Below are 25,498 nucleotides of genomic sequence, written 5' to 3' on the forward strand. Positions count from 1 at the left end.
TTTTACTACCTGATAAAAATCAGTCCTGTAACTTAGTGTACCTTAGATGATTGTTGTACTTTTTAAAAACCAAATAAAAAATAAAACAATACAAAATATGATTTTTTTTTTTACATTATGCCACTGTGGAACAATAAATGATTTTACACATAGGAGGAGATTATTTTGATGTTAACAAAGTTTAACAATGTTAAAATCCTATAAAAACCTATAACAAGCTTTCAATTCTTATAAATTATATAAAAAAAAACAAGACATATTCGTTTATGTATTTTTTAAACGGAATAAAACTCAAACGTTTGTTCAGTTTCTCTATCTCCAAAGATTTAAATAGAATTACTAATTTTAAAAAAAAAATGTGTTAGTTCAAACCTTTCAATTCTCTCAATTTCAAAACAATATCTTTGCGATTTTTTTTCATTTTTATAAACTCGTTTTGCAAAGAAAACAGAAACCAGCTGCGATACCAAGTAAAAGAGTAAGGTATAAATAGTTTCAAAGTGCATTAATGTTTTTAAAGTGTTGAAAATATATAATGTTTTAAAGGAGCACGTGTAAAAATAAATTAGGAAAAAGTTATACTGAGTACTAGTATATCAAACCTTGAAGTTTAAGAAATTTTTATAGGAACTTCAAAACACCAAATCATAATAAATAATTATATCTATTATGCTTTAACAACGCATGATTATATATATAGAGGAATGTGCATTACAATCAACATTCACTAGTACATACGGATCTTTAAACAAAGTCTGTACACAATGGCAAGGACAATTCACAGCACCAAAGCAAACTTGAATAAATACTAAAATGTTATTATAAATACTATACAATGACACGAGATAATAACTGAATCAAATGAATATGGGTCACAATGTGTGTTTAGAAGTCTGATAACATTTTGGAATGTTCAACAGTTGATAAACCATGCGGGAAACAGGACAATACAAAAAGCTACTATGCTCTCAAATATCTGCTTCCATTGGTGGATTCAATTTCGTCCTGGATTTGTCATCTCCTGTTGCATCATCACTAGAAAGGTCGTCGAGGTCGACGTCATCACCAAATACGTCATTGATTGTTGTATGCGTTGTCTGCGTGGTCTGATTTGGATGGGTGTACACTCCTCCGTTTTGAAAAGGAAATGTCCCTAGAGACTCCGCCTGTTCCGATATAATGCGGGAGAGGGTTGGGTGATTGTTTTTCAGAGATGTAGATGCACCCTGTCTGATGTTTTTATGAGGTTGAAGCAACACAATGTATACCTTTGGAGCAAATATACAAACCAGGGCGACAGTGGCGCTGATGCTAACACACATACAAAGAGAGGTAACTTCAATCTGAAAAAATAAAACATGCCTTTGATAATTGATACACACCGTCATTTCTTTTTAAATTTCAGTTGAATTGCAAATTGTCATTAAAAATATTTAAATTATTGAATAGGTACATGTACATGTAGCAACATAATGTAATAATAAAGATCATGACAGGGAGGTCCGACACTTTTATCGCGTATTATAATGTCACTTTTTATCAGATTCAGTTTCATGCATTCGTCTAAATTTTAAACAAAAATATATTTATATACCATTACTTTGCAAACGAACGTTTCAGGAAGGGATAACAAAAAGGCATATTTTTTTACTGTTCTCAGTATGTAAATTCATATGTATTTCTCGCAGAATATTTTTGAAAAATACGAGAACTCTGATATCTTAATTTGGTTTAAGTATTCCGTATTTCCCTTCGTAAACCAATCCGAACTTGACAGCTAAATGATCTGGAAAGACAATTTTCTCTCACACAGGAAACATTTATGTTTCATTTTATATTGAATTGTCAAAGACGCAACTCTGTTTGTGTCGTAAATAGCAAAACGCATTCTAGCATCTCTAACAGCAGACGACGTGTCTACAAATGGCTATAATTTTTCTCGATACTTGAATACATTAAATCAAATTATTGCAAAAGCTCAGCAAACATGCTATATGTAGACTTTTGTAGAATTGAGGGACTTTTTGTGTATAATGTATTTCATACCTTGAAATCGCCACCACTTGCTCCAAAATAAATAGGAATGAAGGCGAGCCAAACTATACAGGTACTGTACATGGTGAACGCTATGCATTTGGCTTCGTTGAAGTTTTGAGGTATTTTCCTTGTTTTGACTCCGTACACAGTACATATTATTATCAGCACTATATTATAGGTAAGCGACACAATGATAGCAGTCTGGCTGGCCCTGCACTTCAACACTAAGTACTCCTGGTTTTGGAGCACAAACATTGTGTCAGGCTTCTCAAACCCGAGCCACGTGATTCCTCCTACGATTTGAACAGAAACGATGCCAAAACATATCACTATCTGCGACCGCGGACTTGTGTAGCTGGGTCTTTTGACCATTGCTTTGATCCCATTGTTGAATATTCTATAGATTCTGTTGGTTTTTGTCAGCATCGCCGCGTAAATCAAGCACAGAGATACCCCGAGCCCAAGTCGCCTAAGCGTGCACAAAATTACAGTTGGACGAACAAGCATCATAACAGAGGTCCCGTAAGCCATTAGGATCCCAATCAGAAGCACATAGCACAATTCTCTTCCTGAAGCCATGATGACAGGTGTTTCATTATAGCGTATGAATACAGCTATCACTAGTATAGTTAACACTGCTCCTATACTGGTGAATGCAACCGGAAGCAACATCCAAAAGCTCCTCCATTCCAAGGAGAGCACAGGAAGAGGGCTACATATCGACTGGTTCCGAGAAGGTTTTGATCCCTCTGGACAGTCTTTACAAGTATATTCGTCTGCTAAATACTGATTGAATGCACATTGGAAACATCCCCAGCAACATTTTAACCCCTTTTCCAGCCTTGCAAAGCCCGAAGGACACGCCTCGCTGCAAACGGAATAAGGGGCATTTTCCTTCTTCCATTTGATTCTCGAGTTTTTTAAGCGTAATCTTAAATTTTAAAAAAAATCTTACAATTGTGCATTTCTTTAAACTAAGTATAGCAGAGAACAGATTTTATAGAACAGATAAGACAAAGTACATGTATAGTATTCTATCACCTATTGTTTTGTATCTTTATGATAATGTTTTATTGGTTTGTTAACAGTAAAAAGACATATGGCTGTATAACTGAACATATATAACATTTCGATTCTCCATTTCATGTTGATAGTATCCAAACCTGTCAATCCAGTCGCCAATGTGGACATATTTATAAACTCCTTTTGAAATCTGCTGATATTGGAAAATGTCGTACTTTCCAAAACTGTCGCCTTCCTCATTAAAGCCTACCAAATCACCTCCTACGCCTATTGAAAATAGAAAAAAATAGGAATCAATTGGCTCCATTAGGGACTAGGGAACCTACAAACTTTCAAATTCGGGAAATTTTAATTATTTTCAAAATTTCAAAAATTACTTGATGCATTAACTTACGCAAATACTATATTGAATTTGTTTGTTAGATGTTCAGCTTTATTGCATTAAATATATTCATTTTTGTACACGGAATTAACATTCGTTAACTACGTGTCTTAAGGATGGCATAATAAAATTGGTTTATTTTCTTTTTTATTGAGATACCTTGAAAAGACACATTTCGGATGTATTTCAAAACCTCCTCTCCGGATCTAATGGCATTTGTTGTGCAATTTGAGAAAGGAATTGTGCACTCCTCGGCCAGTAGGTTGTGTAACGCATGCGCCAAAGCATACACAGAATCAATGACGAATTGAACCAGGCCTTCCTGATTGTAGGCGGCGCCTTTCATCCCGATGAACTCATTTCCTGCAATGAACAAAGGTCCATAATTAAATTAGCAGGACTTGATACATGTACATGTTGGTGTATTTCCAGTTTACGTAATGGCGCCGGCCGGTTCTGACGTTTTCGTGGAATGTAAACAATCAAAAACATTTCAAAAGCCAAGAAAGCGTAAGATATCTCGGACTAAATTAAGCATTGTTTCGTATACGAAACTACGAGGGTTGTTCGGAAATTATTGAGACATTTTCTCTTATTCTTTTAATAAGAAGGATAAACTCTTGAAATTTCACCAAAACGTAAATCAGGATAGAGATTATCAATGTGAAAAGTTTCCTGTCCATGGCATGAAAAGATCATTCATGGTAAGCTGACCAACGTGCCTTCGTCAAGTGACCCGGCGCAACCGCAAACTTTTCGCAACGTCATTTTATCGCTTCTTATTGCTCCTGTGTTTTAAACACCTTATAAACGAACGGAAATAATAATTATTCTTTATTTCTCATCTTTTGTTTTCATTTCAAGATGTCATCATTTACATTTTCTCTCATTCTTGTTTTTTTTTTTTTGGGGGGGGGGGGTCGAGTTTTTTTTACCCGAAAGTCTAATTACTGTGAATGTCTCCTGCAGTCATTTTATATATATATTTTAAAATTGTTGACAACGGTTAGTGTGTCAAAAGTACTTGATAATTAATCCCTAAGGCCTAATTCTAGTTAAACAATCAGTGAAAAAATAGGATGAACTCAAGCTCTTTACCTTGTCTTGTCATCGTATATTTATTTTAAGCAATTGCGTGGCCGTCTTCTGATATTTCCACCAGTTTGACGATTTTCAATGCGCCGCCATGACGTCAGAATTCAATGTAAAGTCGTTCTCAGATTTCTATTGTTTGGTAAATATGTGTGTACCATATTCGTATTTCAACTCGAACATCAGTGAAACTTAATCAAAAGTTAGTCGCAAAGAATAGCAAAATGAACATATTTAATTTGATTTCTTTAATCATTAACTGTAATTCTACGGACACTTATAAAATAGATGTTAAAGTTGTTAAATCTCCAAGTTCATGGCTGCGCCGGGTACCCCGACCACCGACTTGTTTATATATCGTTGTAAACAAAATATTAAATATTCTTTTTATATTACTTTGTTTTATTATTTATTGGCGTTTCTTCAGTGATTATACCAATTTTCACCAAAATTCGTCAATTAGAAAAGAAAATATTCGAGTTGTCTCAATAATTTCCGAACAACCCTCGTAGTTTAGAAAGAGGATGGTCGCTAAACTTTAAAATTTCATAATCAATGCATTCTTAAATATGACAGAAGAAGCTCACCTTTATATTGTTTTATTAATAAGTTTTGAGATATAATTAGCTCACCTGAGCATTGTTTGGTCCGTGACTTGTTGGTCAGTGAACAGTTAAATGTCTCTTGCCAGAATTCCGAAAACCAGGGGTTCCTGTTGTTGTCCACGGTAAGATTGGTGAAGTACTCGTCAAACTCTGCAATTATAAAACAACGCAATGCAGCTAAAGTTTTTCCATTGCGAATGAGATATGAACCTTGCAGTATCAAGTAGTACTCAGTTACAAGGCATAATGGGGTCTTAAAGTAAATGTGATATATTGGACTCTGCTTAAATATCTTAAACATTGCAGCAGAGGTACAAGTAAATGTGAATGCAATTTTAACTCGGTCTCCTTGATCATTGCTGGTTTTCAAAATGTTTGATTTAAAAAAGCAATTATAAATAAAAGTACTGTTTTATATATCGATGTAAGAAATATGTACAATTGCCATCCAATTCGTATAAATATAAATCAAGTAAAGAAAGTTCAAGCGGTTTATTTAATTACAAGTGCGTCATGTAACTGTTTCAACTTACAATTTAGATCATCATTATGTTCATAAATTGGATAGCGACTGAATGCATTCCTTATAATTGATTTGTCTCCATATAGTAAGGATAGTTGTCATTTTAAGCGATGGAATGACATTTCAGAGAACTGGACGGTCATGACATTATTCTAATTCTAAAGATAATATATTTGAAAATTTACTGAAGAACAGTTTATAGGAAATATTGTAAGCTCGTCCGAAAAATATTGACCGGTCAATATTTTTTTTATATTGACCGGCTAGGAATAATATCTAGAGAACATTCCCTCTTTTTCAAATAATCGCCTCTGATTTGTTGATTCGTAAACGATGACGTAAATAATTCTTCGCGACTCCAAAACAAGGTGATGTCATATTAGACAGTCAGTCAAGGGAAGCAAATAACGGACGCGCAATGCGACGGTTTGCTATCATAACGGAATTGCGAATAACTGTGAAGTAAAATCAGGTTGAACATCTGTAATTCATATCACCAGTGACCGTTTGATGCCGAGGATCTTTTGGAAATGAACTTTGCACAAAATTGAATGCGTGAATTCTTTGAAAATTATGGCGATCTGTTTTCAATTACTTTCTTAAATTTTGGTTTGTTTCTTCATATAACAAAACAAATGTTGACTGTATTTTCGGGCAACATTGATTATATACATTAGCCCCCTTGGGACGAAAATACTGCCCTCCGCTTCGCGTCGGGCAATATTTCGTCCCTCGGGGCTAATATAATCAATGTTGCCCTCAACCCCAGTAAATATTTGTATAATAGCAGGTCTAAACTGGTTGACAATTTGTTGACGACCCAGCTTTATTAATTCTACAAAACCAGTGTCAGTATATAACGACAAGTTGGTTTATGCGTCTATGACAAATGTCTTATTGTTATATCAGGCGATCATTAAAACTTTGCAAGATACATGTAGTATAGTCAAAATTATAATGCAATAGCAAGCCTTAATGAACTGGCTTATACACAACACATCGATCGTTTTATTTTGTTTCTCGAAGAAGATTGAAAATAATACTTGAATATTTATCATGCAAAGAAAAGAATTATACATCTTTCTAAGACTTAGCATGAACTCTGCGTTTTAAAAGGAATATTTTTCAGAGATCAATATTAGATCCGAGTTTGTTGATTCCAAGTCATTGCTGGAAAACAAAAACTAACAAGTTAATAGCCGTTATTTTCAAGGAACCCGATATATAAAAAAGAAATACTGTAAGGTTTAATTGTGTTGTTTATGCAAACACAGTAATGTGGCCGCGGACTACTTTGAGAAGTCACGGTGTCGTGTATCTCTTGCAGACGGTTTGTGCGAGCAAGATGGCCCGGACTTTGGTGTACATTTACCAAGATGATACAGACCCTCTTTCTTTGTATGCCTTCCTTGAAGTGATTGTCGTTGCCTAAGATTCATCTCTGATTACAAGCTAATGAATTATCGAACCCCGCGACGATTCAATTACCGCCCGTCAGCCAGGCAGAAAATACATCGCGTTTCCTATTTTTACTTTTGTTTTTTCCGTTCCTTACAAAGATATGTATAATGTTGTTTAATAATTTCTTCTGATCCATTTTTATATGCGGTTGAAGTTTATATCCTTTGATTGATGTGTGTCTCTGTGGGGATTGATTTACTCTGGGGCTATAGAACTAGGGTCCCGTATATCTTTATGTACTTGTACAATAATACACTAGGGATGCTCTTTGATCTGCCGCGTATGTATGTTACTACATGTACGAGGGTTGTTCGGAAATTATTGAGACATTTTCTCTTATTTCCTTGGGGAAAAAGATAAATCCTTGAAATTTCACCAAAATGTACACCAGGATAGAATTTATCAATGTAAAAAATTAATTGTCCATAGCATGATTGGATCATTCCTGGTAAGCTGACCAAATTGCCATCGCCCAGTGACCTGGCGCAACCACAAACTTACCGCAACGTCATTTTGACGGTTCCTATTGATCCTATGTTTTAAAAACCCAACAAACGAAGGGAAATTAGAATTAATTCTTCATTTCTCATCTTTTGTTTACATTTCAAGATGTCAACATTCGCATATTCCTTCTATTCTTAATTTTGTAAAGAAAAAAAAAATCGGGTCATTTCTAACTGAAAGTCAAATTACTGTGAAATGTCTCCTACAGTGATTCTTTGTACATATTTTAGAACTGTTTACATCAGTTAGTGTGTAAAAAGTACTTAAAAGTTAGTCACTTGGTCTGAATTCTAGCTAAACAATTAGTGAAAAAAGACGATAAACTGAAGTTCTTTATCCCTTGCCATCGTATAGTTTTTGTTAAAGCAGTTGGGTGGTATTAAAAGGTCTTTTTCCGAAATTTCCATCAATTTGATGTATATTCGCTGCGCCGCCTTGACGTCAAATTTCTATATACTGTTGTTTTTAAATTCCTATTGCTTGGTAAATATATCTGTACCATATCCGTATTTCAACTCAAACACTCGTGAAACTTGATCAAATGTTAATCACAATAAATAGCAAAATTAACATATATAAGCTGATTTCTTTTAGTATAAGCTGTAAGTTTGCAGACACTTAGATAGACGATGTTTTAGTTTTTTTATTCTCCGAGTTTATGCTTGCGCCGGGTACCCTGACCACCGATTTGTTAATATACCGTTTTAAACAAAATATTAAACATTTGTTAAATATTACTTTCTTTAACTATTTGTTAAGGTTTCTTCAATGTTCATGCCAACTTTCACCATAATTCGTCACTTAGAAATGGAAATATCCGTGTTGTCTCAAAAATTTCCGAACAATCCTCGTATATTTCAAGTGCCTGGTCGAATAGTTGCACCGCTTATTGTGTACCTCCGTGACCAGATATTTTTGAAACACGCAGGACTTCCAAGGTTTTTGTTCATCATCTGATAAGGAAATCTTGTTCATGTGTTTTGCAATCTTGTCTCTGAATTCTAATTTTACGACATTTCGTTTTATTAAATTTCTTCAAAGTTTTAAAACCAAATTCAACTACTGTGCCGCCTCGTGCATGTACGCTGACAAGAGCATTGTTCATAATTGTCATCATTGTAATTAATATTGGAAGTAAGGCTTCGAGTCACGATTTTTGAGTTTTGTTTATTTTGTGTTTTTTGTTTTGTTTTTATTTTTTTTGGGGGGGGGGGTTGTCTTTTTTAGGTTGTTTTTTCTTTGGGGGGGGGGAGGGGAAGGGTGTTAATTTCTTTATTTATTTATTTTTTTTAATATTTCTCTTGTACACACTCACCTTTTATGACATGTCGTTTCGGAAGTAACGTAACAGCGCCCTCTGCCGCCGTCTCTTGGCCTTTCACCGGATGTATCTTAGCGCCCCAGCTATCACTAGCCAGAAACGTGAACTCTGAGGTAGTGTTGACTTTAAGAAGTGCTTTCAAAACCCTTTTGGCGTTGTCTTCATTTGCAAACATCACTACTACTTTGGCTCGTTCATTCTTCAACAATTCTAAAACTAACTGCTCAATTCTAGAATCTGCATCATCGCGGAGAATGGTCAAGGATTGGGCGACGCATATTCCTAAAATGAGTTAAAGTATGCAATAGCTTTGCAGTTAGATGATAACAATGAAACCAATCAAATTGTGAATAAATATAATATTGTATGCGCCACATATATTAACATGTATGAGATTCTTTACAAGAAAATGTCAGTGGCTTCATATACAATCATGATCGTACATGTAATTATTATTTGTAGTGCACCTTTGTTTATACCGGTCGTATTTAGATCGTATTTCAGAATTGTCAAAAGTACTGTAAAGTGTTCTAACAAAAAAATGTGTGTGGTATTTCAGAATATGCGTGGCTGTTGGGAAAACAATATGAAAAAGGGAAAAACAAAAATCTGGAAATTCTATCTGATGACGAATAATCAATTGTCTCCGAGGAGAAAAGAGAAATTAGTTTGAGATATTGCCCGTACATTATGTACTATACAAAGATAGATTGATCTAACATAAAGAAAAATTGCAGCAGTTCTGCTGCATCTGCGGGAGTTCTGAATCGAACGGTATTAATTCTCGCGGGATTTGTTGAGAGTTTGTGTCTGCACGGTGGCACATGAGATCGCAACTGAAAGATTAAGATATGCATGGAGACTAATTAAAGAAAAACTGTTTTTGTAAATTTACCGGTGTTATTTTTTTCAGTCATTAAATCCCAAAAGATGATCATGAGAGTGTATACTTCAAATCAAGAGATCACTTTGCCTTACATTATGTATGAATTTTTCAAAATTTTAAAAAAAAGCCGTGACAACAAATTCAATTTATGAGCAAGGTAGCTTATATTCAATCAATGCAATTCATTTTAAAACTGATACTATATTAAGATAAAGTGAAAATTCCATTTATGTAAGCTTTTAAACTGCATATATTTGATACAAATGGAAAAATGATAGACGAAAAAGTCTAAAGTTTTGTTGACAAAAAGAGGTACTGAAGTGCACGAGATACACGAATAAAAACCTTTTAAAAAAATACAACATTACGTAGTATTCCCACGGAGGCGCTGTGCATGGATTTCCTTTAATCTCTCAAGCGCCTTTTTTGGACGGCTAATACAAGAGTAATTGAATAAGTGAAAAGCAAAATTCATCTCAAACTGTGCGACATTTACGGCAGAGCCAATTACATCAGCTAATGAATAATAAATAAGATTTGCTAGAAATTAAGGAGACATAGAGAGAGATTGATAATAAAGTTAAGAACACATTTGTTCAAGTTTTAAAGTAAGATCTGGAATAGCCGGAATTTAGTGCACCGTGCGTGAAGTGGTTTTTAGTTTGTTAATAGCCGGAATTTAGTGCACCGTGCGTGAAGTGGTTTTTCGTTTGTTGAAGCGACCTCCAATATAAAACTTTTTTTGTTTTAACTTTATAGTCATGTTTACCACACGTCAAGGTCTTTCCTAATATCGTACTTTTTTTTCTAAATTTCACTTATTTCTTAACCACAATTATCCGTTTTCTTCTTTGCAAACGTATAATTGAAGTGAAACAATACTACAGGCGATGCTATTTTTGACATGCATCGGAAATAACTTTGTGCAACGTATAGAAAACTATCAATTTTATTCGGTATTGATGAATCAGTAATGTAGTCCAAATATTTTATCAAGACGTACAGGAAAAGCAAAAAAACTCCCAGGGACACACTACAACGGATACTGATATATTTATACCATGAACTACTAAAGCAAACCTCTGCGTTTGAAATTGATAAAATATCAAATCAATTCCAAAGCATTGCGTCATCCCTGTACATTGTTATGGCAAGTTTCAGGTTTGCTGGTACAAAATTAAAAATCAAGGTAAGGAAAACAAACATGTTGTTGTAAATGCAGAGTCATTGAAAAGAAAAAAAAATTCCCACAGAAAATATAATTGTGTTGACACTAAACTCTTCAGTTCTGAAAGAAAACGCATGTTACCCAAGGTTTTGCGTACTAGTAATTTATTGGCTTGCAAGTCTTGTTTTGTGTTTAATGGTTTTAAAAGAGGGGTTTTTTTTTTGTTAACTGTATTAAAATCTACCACCCTGATGTATATTTTGTTGTTTATGCACTCTGTTTGCTTTTTGGAGGTTTGCGTATACGTGGTTTTGCATAACTTAATGTGATACGAAAAAACTTCATAAAATTGGATACTTTATAGCATTTAAGAAATCTTTTAAGATACAATTGGATGTTTATATCTTTTTTTCAAGGCAGCACACAAATTCGATATTGTGTGACAAGGGTCATCAGTCAAATCTATAAAAAACAACGGAGTTTTATAAGATGGATAAGATGATTGTGTACTTAATTGATATCTTTTATCATAATATGATGTTAATAAAGTTTATATGTGACGTGATTATTTTAAAATATAACAAGTACACAGCACTGAATTCTGTTAACATTCTTTAGAGAATTTTCATACTTTGATGTTGTCATATTTTAAAAGACGCGATTTTAATTTTTCAAAGAAAACCTTTCCCTCCAAATTGCACTGATATCCATTTGACCCTTAAAATGACATCAAATTTCCACAATTTCAAATGCTGCGTCAATCGAACTTGTTTTTGACTTTAGTCCAAAGGTCACAGAAATAACCGTTTCTTTTCACACAAAAAGCCAATCAAATGCAATTGCAATCGAAATTGTATTTTTGGGGTGCATGCAAAGTAAATGGTCCTATCTTGTCATACACGTGACAATTTGAACATATACAACGCGCACCTACCTGCGTCAGTAGACCTCTCCCTGAAGGCCCCGATCCCTTTCACCCCGTAGTCCCCTTCATCTGCAAGTGTGCTGACGTAATTCCAACCAAAGGCCTTAGCAATGTCCACCATTGCCTGAGCTTGAAATGTGTCAGGGGGCACTACTCGGGAGAAATACTCGAACCTCGATTTGTCGCTTAGATCTATGCTTGTCGAGGCGTAGCTTATTTGGGGAATCTGGAAATATGGTTAAAATACATTTAATAAAATTTGAAAGAGAATCAGGCTGAAATCATTATAACTGGCATAGGATTATTGTAACATATTTTGGTAGAAATTTTATTGAATAATTTTGAACTTCAGCAAGTGGTAAAAACTTCTTAAAGTTATTTTGATTACTTGATGCTATAATCATTAACTTTCAAGTAAAATAAAAAAAGCTTTGTATTGTCATAAAATACTGATTTTGTTTCTCGTCTATCAATGTTCCCAAAAAAGTAGGCCACGAGTGCATACACATTAATTTTACAAGTTTCTGACAAGTACAAGAGTTGACCAGCAGCGTTGGTTATCATAAAAGGAAACCATACAGTTCTTTATTGTCACACCACTGAATATTGTACACAGAATCAGTCCAAGGAAAACCACCAGTCATTAAGGCTATAAATCAGGCAGTACAGTATTGTGTGTGAAGCAAAAGATAGACCAGTGAATATTTCATGAGATTTCTGGTGACGTTATTGATAATTTGTGCTAGATAACAAAACCCGAACAAATAATGATTACTATGGCGAGAAACTGCAAACATAACTGATTTGGATATAATGACGTGATTTCTAGGTCACGTGGTACTTACTAGACAATTTTACATTCAGGATTTAGCTTGCACTGGTAACTATTTACGTGTATTATAGAGATCTGGATGAAAAGGTTGTACTAGTGTAAGTATATTATCTAAACCACTGACCAAGCACTTCATATAGCCATTTAATAAAATTGTGACGACTGAACCAGTTGCATGTACTTAGTATCATAATAAATAAAGTATCGAATGCTTTCTTTTAAGTATCTGTTGTGTCATTCAGAAACTTTTTATTTGAATTTCTTTTGCAAATAAGGTACCGCAACTGTCTTGGAACATTATAGATATAAAACAATAACGCACTTTTTTTTTCAAATTTCATACATTAGAAAAAATACATCGTACAAACCTAACGTGGAAAACTGCTCAAGACATGGAAACTATAATGATCCTAAAGTGTCAAATCATATTCAACTGACGTTACAAAATATCAATAACTTCATGAAAAGTATGATATTTAGGCTTTACGACGCTAATTAAGTAGGTACAGAAACAATTTAAAATCTCTCTCTCTCTCTCTCTCTCTCTCTTGCTTCCCTCTAGATATATTTTCATATTATTTATGTCACAATAGCTGTTTTGTAAAAAAAAAAAAAAAAAAAAAAAAAAAAAAAAAAAATAACTTAAGCTGCATGGCTGTAAATGCACCCCCCCCCCCTTGACTTCACATAACAACACAGTTCTTTATTGCTTTATCAAAATTGTTCAACTCTAAAGATACCTCAAAATTATCTAATTTCTGTAGCTGGAAATATATGACTGTTTACAATATTCTGCATACGTTGTTGTAGCAGATTTGATGACATCATCTTAATTAAAAGCTATGGTAAATACAGTAATCGATCTGATGAAAAGTGAATTAAACTAGACTGCGTAAATATTGAAATAGTCCAAACACTTGACTACAACCAGCGGTTAAAGGATTATGTCATACTGACGAGTAAACAATCACCTGCCATCAGATGTTGGGCAATGCAGAGTACACCTACACCAGTGATAAAATGTTACAGTGAAACAGCCATGCCGAGTTCCCCGTAAACAATGAGATGTTTTTGTTTTTAGTTTGCTTTCACTCATTTTAAACAGTTGTATAGGCGTTTTGTGGATTCATACGTTAATGTTAATTCAAGTTGTCTTTCGGTCGTTGAGTCTAGTACGTACAGAAGACACCCATCAATCAAATTTTTAAGACACAACCCCTTGGAGTAAACTCGTGTTCTTGGTACACGAACCGGGCATAAAATGTCAGAAGATAGCAATATGCTCAGGTGAAGTACTATGAGCAGAAAAACTTAACTATTTAGCTATTTGAAGTTTGGATGAGATTACAATTTCGTTATTCAACGTCTGTCGTTATTGTACTGATCATGATGTTATTTCAGTACTTGACACGTACATGCAGCAGTTCATCAAGAAATAGAACAATTTTAATACGAGCTTGGACTTTAGGTAGTTATGTCAAACAGCAATTCAATGTGACATATGCCTGTCTATTTCATTGCTAGCCATTCAGCCTTGGCTCTTTGAAATCAACAAGATTTGTCTGGCTTTTGAGTTGAGACTACGCAATCGGTGCATATATTTCGCTTGAAACCGCGTCGTTTTTAACTTGTTCTGACGCAAGAAATAGATAGCTACGCCCTTCTGAAATTCCAAGGTCTGTACCAGTTGGTGAAAACGTGCATGCCTGCTGGTGATCTTTGAGAAATAAGTTAAGTTGGTGAATTTGTGTATATATGTGCAGTCACATAATTTTTGATCATGAAGGATTCCAAAACTGCATTATTTAATGTATAAAATTTAAATTAATTTTGCATCTTACGACTTCATATGATATATTTTTACTTAATTACAAACAAGGTATTTTTCAACTGTGTTTTGACGATGATTACTTAACAATAACAAACAAATGAAAAAATATAATTAATAAATACAATATTTAAAACAAAGAATCAATATATTTTTAGTAGAAAATTTTGCAATATATGCATTGGAATGAGTAAAATTAATATGTGTATGGTTGCAAATTAAATGCGATAGCAAACGGAGTCAAACGGATCGTTAACTTTAATCAGTTTGACCATGGAATTCCAGCCATGGATGTTGGTAAACTCAATGGAAGTAAACAAATATGCTATAGGATTTATGTAAAGGCCGTACATCTACGTGAAGTGATTCGGCATTAGCATTACGACAATTTGATACGGCAATTCTGTTAAAATGTATCTTTCCAGCGAATAAAGAATACCCTCAACAAAGACGTCTTAATGTTGGGAATCTTCAAAGGTTTAATAACCATTCAATTCCCATAAAACGTACATGCATTCCTTTAAACATGGAAGCAAGCACAAGAAAGACATAAACGTAAAACCATGTCCTCTAATTGAGGGCATATTTATGTTCTTTCTCGAAGAAATTCAGACCTCAAATCTCTTTGGTTTCTTCATTAAGAAAAACAACGTTAGCGTGATGCCCCGCCGTTACAGCATTAGAAAGGCCGGGCTTCAATTTCCCTCGGTTTGTGCCATGCTAATCAATTGGCAGTTCGCTGGAAATTCTCTTTGATTTGAAGACAAGCTTAACGAAAAAGAATATGTCAATCGAGAGAAGTGACTGGTGTAATTTCTGTATCGTTTGTAAAGCAAAGTAACGGGTCTAGGGTCTTCGGAAGGGACAACTGGACACGTTGTCAGCATAATTCAGGCTCGTTTGGTTTCTTCGCCTTAACCTTATTAGCATGTTTGAGTGCATCGATTGGATTAAAAGAGCCGACCTATTCTTTGTCTCAGATTTGCGCCTGAAATTTTAAAACTAGTAACGAAAGCCTCATACCTAAACGTTGATATTGACTAACTCTAATATTTGTGAATCTTTTAGGTTTAGATATACAAGTTTATTCACAATCCCAACCTTGCAATTTGTATACTGGAATATCGTGGCCATTTTTATGCTATAGTTACATCCTTAAGAAGATTAGCTCTGTATAATGACAGTGTATAAATGGAAATTGTTCAGATGAGAAAAGATAAAATATTTAGATTTTTTCTTTAGTAAAAAATAGTTTAAGGACAAATATATCATATTTAAATGTTTAAGGTAGATCTGCCGGGTAATTTGTTGACCAGCCAGCCTTTTTAAAGCAGGGTAATTTCAGAATTTTAGAAAGCTCTAAATTTTTAGAAATAAGAGTAACATCCGGTCGTTAAAGGTGGTCGTATATAGATTATAACTGGTGTTTTAACTGGAGTTTTCAACCGCTGACATGTTACATTAGCGTGTTCATTAATAACCACATGACTTTTTTTTATTGTTTTGTTTTGTTTTGTTTTGTTTTGTTTTTTGTTTTGGTTTTTTTTATGGGGGGGGGGGGGGGGGCTTGCAGTAAAAGGAAACCTTTTTTCGACTTCGAGCAAACAAGCAATCCATCAACTGACTTTCCATCAATCAATCAACAAATCAATTTATCAGTAAATAAATCTTCATTTTGTCTACGCCCTCTTTTAAAGAGTTAAGATTTACAGAGAACAGATTAATAGACCATTCTCAATTCGGAAGAACAAAATTGAAGGTTAGGTGTTTCTGTATTGGCAAACACTATGCAAATTGATTCCTATACAAGGACTACGAGGTTTTTTTTCTATTATGCAACTGCAAAAGACACCAAAAGAAAACTTATTACATGGCGGGTATAAAGTTTCGGTGTGCCCTATAGCCTTCAGATACAGGAACAGACCATCTGAAGCAGACATACACTCATTTCGTCAGACCTGTTTCCTGGTTGTCATTGATATGATCACTTATCAGAAACTCTGTCATAGAGAGGTTTGGATATCACACGCTTTGATAAATTAATTCCAATGTCGCCCGAAATCTATCAGCGCCCAAATGTATTGATCCGTTTTCAAACACACAAAATGAACGCGAACGCGGTCGATGAGGTTTTCTTGTTTCTAATAACTACTTAAACACTAATCAAAGAACAAATTACTTGTTATAACTTAAGGGTAACAATCAGCTTATACTCCGACTGAGAGAACAGCTATCAGCAAACAAATCTGGCACTAGAAGGATTTTTATTTTTCACTTCAAAGGTTTCTTTATCCTGTACCATGAACGATGCTTAATTATTCCAAACTGTCTCTTCGTTGGTATGCTTTAAAACATGGTCCGGATCACTGGCCTGGGTTTGACCACTAAGTTTCGCCTTCTTGGCTGAAATGGTCGACATGGCCGTTTTTATATTAATTCAAATTAGAATATTTTGTGCTTTGTTTCTAGCAAAATCCGTTTGTTCAAATTAAGTTTTAAGAACGTCTTACATTTGGCTAAGAACTGCATTTAAAATTTAAAAGACAATTTTATGACCATCAACTTAATGATTAAAGATCTTTGTATACTGTAGAATGTATTCATTGAGAACTCGGAGATAAGAAAAAAATCGAAGGAAAAAATAACAATTTGCTGATTTATCTGTGCGGTATACTTTTAAACTTTTTTGCAACATCTTTGTTTCAAGAGAAAGAGATATTTTGTTCACGTTAAAATAATTCAGCACATTAAAATAACATAAAATTTTTCTTTTCTATCTAATTTTAGTAAATATTTGAAACATTCTACACGAATTGAGGTTTTGTCTATTAGGCGAGAATTCAGGAAGGCAGTCTTTTTGATATATTTACTTATTGCGCCAATCTAATACGCTTCTATCTTAAAATTAGCATACAGCTTTACTTTTAAATAAAGACTTTAATGTTTGTATGTTTAAAAAATGAGAAGAGCAATTCGAGAAAGAGCGATTTTTTTTGTCGTGTGAATTTAATTGTTTTTGTATAAAACTACAAACATATCACTGCGTTGTATGAAATACAATTTTAACAAGTTCTGACATACATGTAAAAGCTATAGAGTATATTGTTATGCAAATTTGTTTTAAGAATACTACTGATAAAACTTAAGTAAGATTCTTCCTTCCTATTGTGCGATGAAACCCAAAACAGTGCTCAATAAATCACCTTCCCATGTCAGCAATCAAAGGAAAAAGACGTAATTGCTATCAAAAGTAAGTTCATGCAATTTGATCCTGAACCTCTATTCCAGAGTGCAATTAAAACATATTTTCGTTATCTATCGGTTGAAAACTGATGAAAACTGTTCTTGTTTTACCTGTAGTGAAATTCGGAACAGTAAAAGTAGACCAATTTCCTCTTTGTTAAAGATGAAAAAAAAATATTTTTCTTAATCTTATTTCGGAGATTCATGGATGAGTTTCGTATTACTTTACCCGCATTCGTAAATATGGCTGCGCTTTGATTTGTTTCGCTGCCCTTGTTAAAGACGGCTTTATTTTGTGTTGGCAACAAATCAAGGGTTTCTTTTGCCGTCTTCCTCAGAAAGAACTAAGCTCGGATCTTCTTTTGGTGCCTCCACGAATACCGGAGAGGTCTTGATTAAAGGGATGATGGATTAGGTTTGACTTTAATTAAGTGTTGTGAAGTGACGAGTTCAGGCCCCCTTGGTTACAGAGAGGCTATAAATAGGGTTAGGTAGTGACAGAGGTCATGAATTTACAAAGAACACTCAAAGATAGTACAAAACAAAAGAAAAAAAACTCCAATCAATTTGGAATGCTGATGGGGCAAAATGTCAAAATTTAGACCTTTCCGGTCAATATCAATAAACTTGTCTTCATTCATACATAAACGAAGTTATGCGGACTTGATTTGCTACACTCTCGATACAAGTTTATGTCTAAAATCTAAAGTTAAAAAAGGTCGGGGGTCTGGAACCTCTGTAAAATTCAAACTAATCAAATTCACATGGCAAAGTTTTTGAAATTAAAGATGTAGGTCTCTGTCCCGTAATAACCAAAAGTATCCAATAGAATCAACCTTCTAGGAATGTTTTTGTTTTCTAGAAACCCGTGTGACATGAAAATATACAACATGAAATAATTTAACATATCTTGTATAATACGTACATGTATCTCTCTGCTAAATATGCTGGAGGGTAGTGCAAATTTGCAACAAGACTAATTCTGTTCCGAAACGAGACCGTTAATTGATTGGTTCTGTACATGTACATGTAGTATATGTTAAAATGCATGAGCTGTAGTGTACATGTAGTGTATGCTGATATTAGTTGAGGTGTACACGTAGTACGCGCTGAACTGGGATGTGGTGTGAGGTATACTGAAATAAGTTGAGATGTACTTGAAGTGTATGCTCTAATGAGTTGATGTGTACATAAAGAGTACGCTAAAATGAGATGTGTTGTGCATGTGGTATGTGCTGAAATAAGTAGAGGTATACACGTAGTGTATTTTGAAGTAGTAAAGTGGTACACATAGTTTATGCTGGTAGGTTGTGGTGTGCTGAAATTATTTGAGATGTACATGAAGTGTGCACTAAACTGGGTTGTGGTGTACACGTAGTTTATGCTGAAATGAGTTGAGGTGTACATGTAATGAGTTTTGGTGTACACCTTGTGTATGCTAACATTAGTTGTGGTGTACATTAGTGTATACTGAAATGAGTTTTGATGTACCCGTAGTGGAAGCTGAACTGAATTGTGGTGTACACGTAGTGTAAGCTGAACTGAATTGTGATGTACACGTAGTGTAAGCTGAACTGAACTGTGGTGTACACGTAGTGTAAGCTGAACTGAATTGTGGTGTACACGTAGTGTAAGCTGAACTGAATTGTGATGTACACGTAGTGTAAGCTGAACTGAACTGTGGTGTACACGTAGTGTAAGCTGAACTGAATTGTGGTGTACACGTAGTGTAAGCTGAACTGAATTGTGATGTACACGTAGTGTAAGCTGAACTGAACTGTGGTGTACACGTAGTGTAAGCTGAACTGAATTGTGGTGTACACGTAGTGTAAGCTGAACTGAACTGTGGTGTACACGTAGTGTAAGCTGAACTGAATTGTGGTGTACACGTAGTGTAAGCTGAACTGAATTGTGATGTACACGTAGTGTAAGCTGAACTGAATTGTGGTGTACACGTAGTGTAAGCTGAACTGAATTGTGGTGTACACGTAGTGTAAGCTGAACTGAATTGTGGTGTACACGTAGTGTAAGCTGAACTAATTTGAGGGTACATGTAGTTAATGCTTCAATGAGTTGTGAAGTACATGTTGTGTAAGCTGAAATGGGTTGGGATGTACATGAACTGTATGCTGAAATCAGTTTTGATATACACGCTGAGTATGTGGAGTATTTTGTTTAATACAAATGTAATATTTACGATAAGTTAGAATGAGATGCGTTATTCAAATAATAATAAAAATTCTTCATTCTCGAAACAGCTGGCAATTAGCTAGAATTTTAAAATGAAATTGATTTGAAATTAACTTTCAGAAAACTCAAGCTTGCAATGACGTCTACTGTGGTGGTTTATTCATAAATCAAACCCACTCAGAGGAAACTGTAGAAAGTGCAGTCTTGTGCTATACAAATGCAGTTCAGTCTTTTCACTATTCGCGTTCTACTTTTAAAAAAGAAATCCAACTATCCCAAAACGATGATTCATGTGAAATAGTAATTAACAGCAACTAAAACCTAAGCTTTTGGAATTGAATGACTGTGACGTATTATATTAGCGATAATCTACAATGACTGGTCCCTCATTGAGTTTATGAAGGGAGACTCCATTAACTATAATCGTATTAATGAGCTTTCTTCTATACGGTCTCTAATGAATTGTAAATCATTGTGTAGATTATTACTTGGATAACTAGCAATGACAGACTAATTAATGAACATTCATAAACTTTCCAGAGAGAGAGAGAGAGAGAGAGAGAGAGAGAACAATTTTATGCTAAACTAGCACATTTATATATGCAGCTTACATTCGGAAAATATATTTATATTAGCTACCCATGCAATGAAAATTTTTTTAAAAACTTATCCTGTGACATACTCTTTAAACTTAGTTTAGTAAAAAAATTCAAATAATAACAGTTACAATGCAAGATAATAATGAAATAAATTGAATATGGTTCAATGAAATCAACGTTAACATTTCATACTCTACAAAACAACATGTAACAAACGCCGGAATCATTATTACCTGTAAGATCGAACGGGAGAATGCATTGGAAAGTATGCAAAAAATGGACGTCACAATTCACTGGACAAAAGTACCTTGCATAAAACAGTTTTGATCAGACGACTGCGTGTGTTAGTGGGGGTTTTTTCAGACATGGAGTCACATGTACATGTAGTTGTATTTTTGAAGTCGGTCTAAGTATCAGAAGTCCCAGCGATCGACCATGTAGTTAAAGGTACTTAGGCTGTTCATAATCATTGTAATAGAGTGAATAAATATTTCCGTACATGATAAAGCCAGTGTTCGTACATCAAAGCTCCAGTAATTAATAAGACTACATATACTGTTTACACAGCTACATGTAATAAGCGACTCCATACATTTTGTTCGATATATTCATTATGCTTTGTAAGAATATCTGACCAAACTATCATTTGATGTTCATTGTGAGTTATGGAAAGTACAAAGGTATAAGGAATATTACGAGCTTTATATTATTTATATCTGCAGAATCACGTGGTTATTGTTAATAACAAATTCTAACAAACACGATGTTTGGTCACAAGCTGTATAACGTTTCCTTTGTGTGTGAAATGAATATTGACATGCAATGCTCAACCCCCCCCCCCCCCCCCAACCCTTGCTCCTTTGTGCTACGCTTTTAACATGTATATATACATGTATACCAAAACGTAAGTGATATCGGACGAGCATCATGTCAATTGCAACAGTTTGAAATTGTAATTTATTGTTGCATCTTGCGAGTTGACGAAGTCACAACTTTTAAGCTGGCTGGGAAAAACCTCAAGTATCGATTATTGATTGAGATTGTTTGCTTAGCCATTTTGAACTAAATTCCGAAATTGAGACCTCTAGTCTGTTTATTACCGATTGTTTCAATTACAGAGAACAAACATCAATACATATTACCTAATGCAAGAAGGCGATGGTTTATATTTGTTTTCATAGGTTATCCAAGAGAATTGTAATTATTCAATGCAACAATGAAATGACGATGCAAGTTTCTACTGTAACATTTGTAGTTTTCTTTGACATTTTATCACTTGTACACGCCAATATTCACACAAGGTATTGGGAATTCATGAACTGAATAAGTAACAGTATAAGTCGTTTTAAAACATGCCTTGAAATACATTTAAAAAGAAGATTATGGAACGCTGTGACATTGCTGGTTTTAATTGACAATTAACATCACACAGATGAATATAAGAGACAGCAAAATACAAGTGTATAAAACATCAATTATAGTTTATCGTGACATGCCGGCATGCATGTAGGTTCAAACTAAGTGTACGTGCTTCATAACAGATAACTGAAAGAGAAGGAGATCTAATTTTAGGTAAGAAGGGAGCTTATGTTCAAGAAATAGCCGAATCTTTGACATTTATTGGGGGAAACATTCAACGTATCAAATGAAGAAATTCTAAATAATTAGTAAGATATTCACTAAATATGAATTTAAAATGACAAATGCTGTGTTAATAGACATTGTTCCGATGTGATCTGAACATACTTTTTAAAAGGGGAAAGTATCCTCTAATGTATTGTGCTTATATGAATATGATTTTTTTTCTACAAATATATTACGCACATATAACATGTCAATAGAGTTAATTCATAGAGTTATGAATCTTTATACATTAGACTTCTCTCAAAAAACCTACGACCTTTTATGAAAATAAAAGCACCAGTAAATTTGATATGAAATCACTGTCACTCTGGATAGTCCCGTTTCAATGGTCTCCTTCAGCATTTTCTTCCCCTGTTACATGAATTACTGTAATAAGGTTATTTTCGCCCTTCTACAAATTTAAACGGAAATTTCGCCCCCTATGAAATACGGGGTATACACAAAAAAACTAAGACAAAAACTGATTAGCGGCTTAACTAATTTTGCGAAAGTGGTAGAGGAATTAGAACATTGATAAGACTTCGAAAGAAAAAAAAGTCACCTATACATAATACGGAATGTTGTAAAATTGAAAATTGTGATTATCCAGTTTCAACTAGCATACTGATCCACGTCCGTGGGTAATACAACCATGCATCTCAGAAAATGTTGGCATGTACAGAAAGCTATATAAACAGGTATTTAACACAAACCCCACTCTTTTTGTAATGCTTTCTATATAACGTGTGAAGCACAGTACTGAAACCGTCATTTATCAGTAACTAATTACTGCAGTATTTTATAATGCAGTCACATACATGTACGTGTATATCTGTACACTTCTTGCTGTCTCTATAACTACGGGGAAAAAGACAGGACACGCGAGACAAACAAGTCGTGCTTAAAATGGCGCCATCTCCGCACCGTGAGGAGTCAGGCTTCTGATTTTTTGTTGCATTTTTAATTTGATTTTCGGGGGGTTTGTGGTGGCCATTTTTTTAATATTAATGAAAAAATGATTTGCTCCCTGACAGCTTCTTCTGATAATTTTGTAATACAAATATTGATTTCTCTGATTATCGTAATCTTTGTTATAAATCTTCGGGTTTTTACGACCGACATTAGTGCATCTCATTTGTTGGTATGGATAAGGCAATTTTAAAGGCTCTAAATTATTAGTAGAGAACAACAGTTTTTAACTGTTCGTGTAGCTTCATGATTTATTAACATTTTTTACAAAACCACAACCAAATCAGCCTTACACTGCACACAGGTTTTAGATCTACAAGTCTTTGTTAATTTTAACTTGCTTCATGCATAGAAACTTTACGTTTGCAAAAGATGTGAACCATAAGATAAATTAGGAATGGTAAACAATTCTAAATATTAGCTCGTAATTCCACGTACCTAAAAGACTCCAGTTTGAATTTTACAGTGTTAAATTGGTCAGATGCATATAAAGATCATAATTTTCATTTGACATGTATGTTCGAAATAAAATCTCTAGCGAACATGCATAGATATACAACTATAACACAAGTATGCTGCCCAAACTAGTCGTACATGATGTTGTTAACAAAATCGGGACAGGTTCTTGGTGTTAATATATTTTTTATGTTTTGAATTTTAGTTATTTATATATATATTTTTTTTTTGGTGATAAATTTTCTTTTTAATTGTCAAGTGGAAGTTTTCTTAAGTTTACTTGAACTTGTAACTCTGCTTGGTCTAGGATTTATTGAGGAAGGAAGGGAGAAAAGAAGAAGAATCATAGGCAGCTAAAATTCTAAAATGTGGGCATATCTCTTGTAGTATAATGTTTATGAACATGAGTACTTCCTGCTGCTTAACGTTGATAATTCTAAATATAGCTGTCACTGTTTTCTTTTAGTTGAGAGGCAGAGGCTCTCCTCAGATTACGGAAGTGACATGTTGTTGAATAAAAATTGCAAATAAAAAAGGCAAATAAACCAATACAAAATAAAAAACGATAAAACAAAACCCTTTGCTCTTGCACTTCGGTGTATACAAAGTTTTAATTGGCACGACCACACTAATTAAAAATCTAAAACTCGAGATTTTAGACGCTTAAAACGAGAATGTAATGGATGTAATGGAGCTGAAACAAAACGAACTGTCTTCATCTGCCGTGAAATGATCCCGTATAAATGAACTCCGTTATCTGATATATGATGTAAGAGTCGACATTTTTTATCCTTAACATAAAGTAAAAGTCGATTGTTTGCAAAGTGTACACGTGCATATCATTACATGCAACGCCGTAATGAGGAAAAATAATGAATATTGAAAATGGAGTATCACTATATGTGTTGGGAAGGAAATTGGGGGGGGGGGGGGAGGGGGTAACTTATATAAAACGCCGTATAATGCGGGGAAAATATTGCATTATTGAAAATGGAGTGCTATTATGTTGGTGCGGGGAGGGGTTTGGGTGGGGGTAACTTACTTGAAACAGCCGGAGGATATTGGCCACCATAATGGACACAGTGCTAGCGGCGGCTCCTATCACCCCTACTACAGGCTTCACGGGGGCGTAGACCAGGTTCCTCCCGTTCTCACACTTGTAGTCGCTCATGTCAAAGCTGGTCAGCCGAGCCTTGATGAAGTCCATGCACTGCTCCAGGGCGTACGTATCAGAGCTGCACGTGTCCAGAATATGTACCCCTAGACTCACACCGGGTAGCAGCGAGTCGTCCGCGTTAATTCTGTCTACTGCAAACAGCATGGCCTCCAGTCTCTGTATCCCCTTTTCCTTTTTGATCGTTCCACAACTTTTACCACTTTTGCCTTTTTCATGCATGGGAAACAGTCCACCAAAAATTAAATCCCCGTCAAGCTGAATCTTATTCTTGTCCTTTGGTAAAACTTTGGCATCTTGGAAAGGTAAAAAAGCATAGAAAAGTATGTAGAGGAAACGAATTTTCTGCATACTTTCATAGAACAGCGAAACGTTACACATTCAATCAAAGCATCAATCACCAGTTTTCCGTGAGTGGAAGCGAGGATTATCCGATAGGTTCCGCGAGCATTGATTTAAGCCACGCTGACGCGGGAACGAGCATGCGCTCTGATGATAAGCCATGTCTCAGTTAGACTAGGTGCCGGAAAACCCGGCGAAGGAATTTAACATCGATTTCAATTTGAAGTGTGTTTACCTTGCGTGTTTGGAGTTGAAGAAAGACATATAATTTCTGTCGGAAACAATCTGTTAGTTGTTTTACTGCTTTTTGAATTT

At 34.6% G+C, this 25,498-nt stretch overlaps 1 protein-coding gene across 1 annotated transcript; it reads right to left on the reverse strand.

Moving 5' to 3' along the window:
- Positions 1–603: 603 nt before the first annotated feature.
- On the reverse strand, positions 604–25,291 carry LOC128161564 (metabotropic glutamate receptor 8-like). The gene is made up of 8 exons (XM_052824873.1): positions 24,710–25,291; positions 11,937–12,153; positions 8,943–9,230; positions 5,167–5,289; positions 3,602–3,805; positions 3,201–3,327; positions 2,047–2,968; positions 604–1,343 (listed from the first exon to the last, which is right to left on the reverse strand). Exons 1-8 carry the CDS (start codon positions 25,220–25,222, stop codon positions 969–971), a joined length of 2,769 nt encoding a protein of 922 aa, XP_052680833.1. The 5' UTR covers positions 25,223–25,291; the 3' UTR covers positions 604–968.
- Positions 25,292–25,498: the final 207 nt, after the last annotated feature.

This window comes from Crassostrea angulata, chromosome 8, assembly GCF_025612915.1.
Source record: "Crassostrea angulata isolate pt1a10 chromosome 8, ASM2561291v2, whole genome shotgun sequence".
In the NCBI taxonomy this organism is placed as follows: Eukaryota; Metazoa; Mollusca; class Bivalvia; order Ostreida; family Ostreidae; genus Magallana; species Magallana angulata.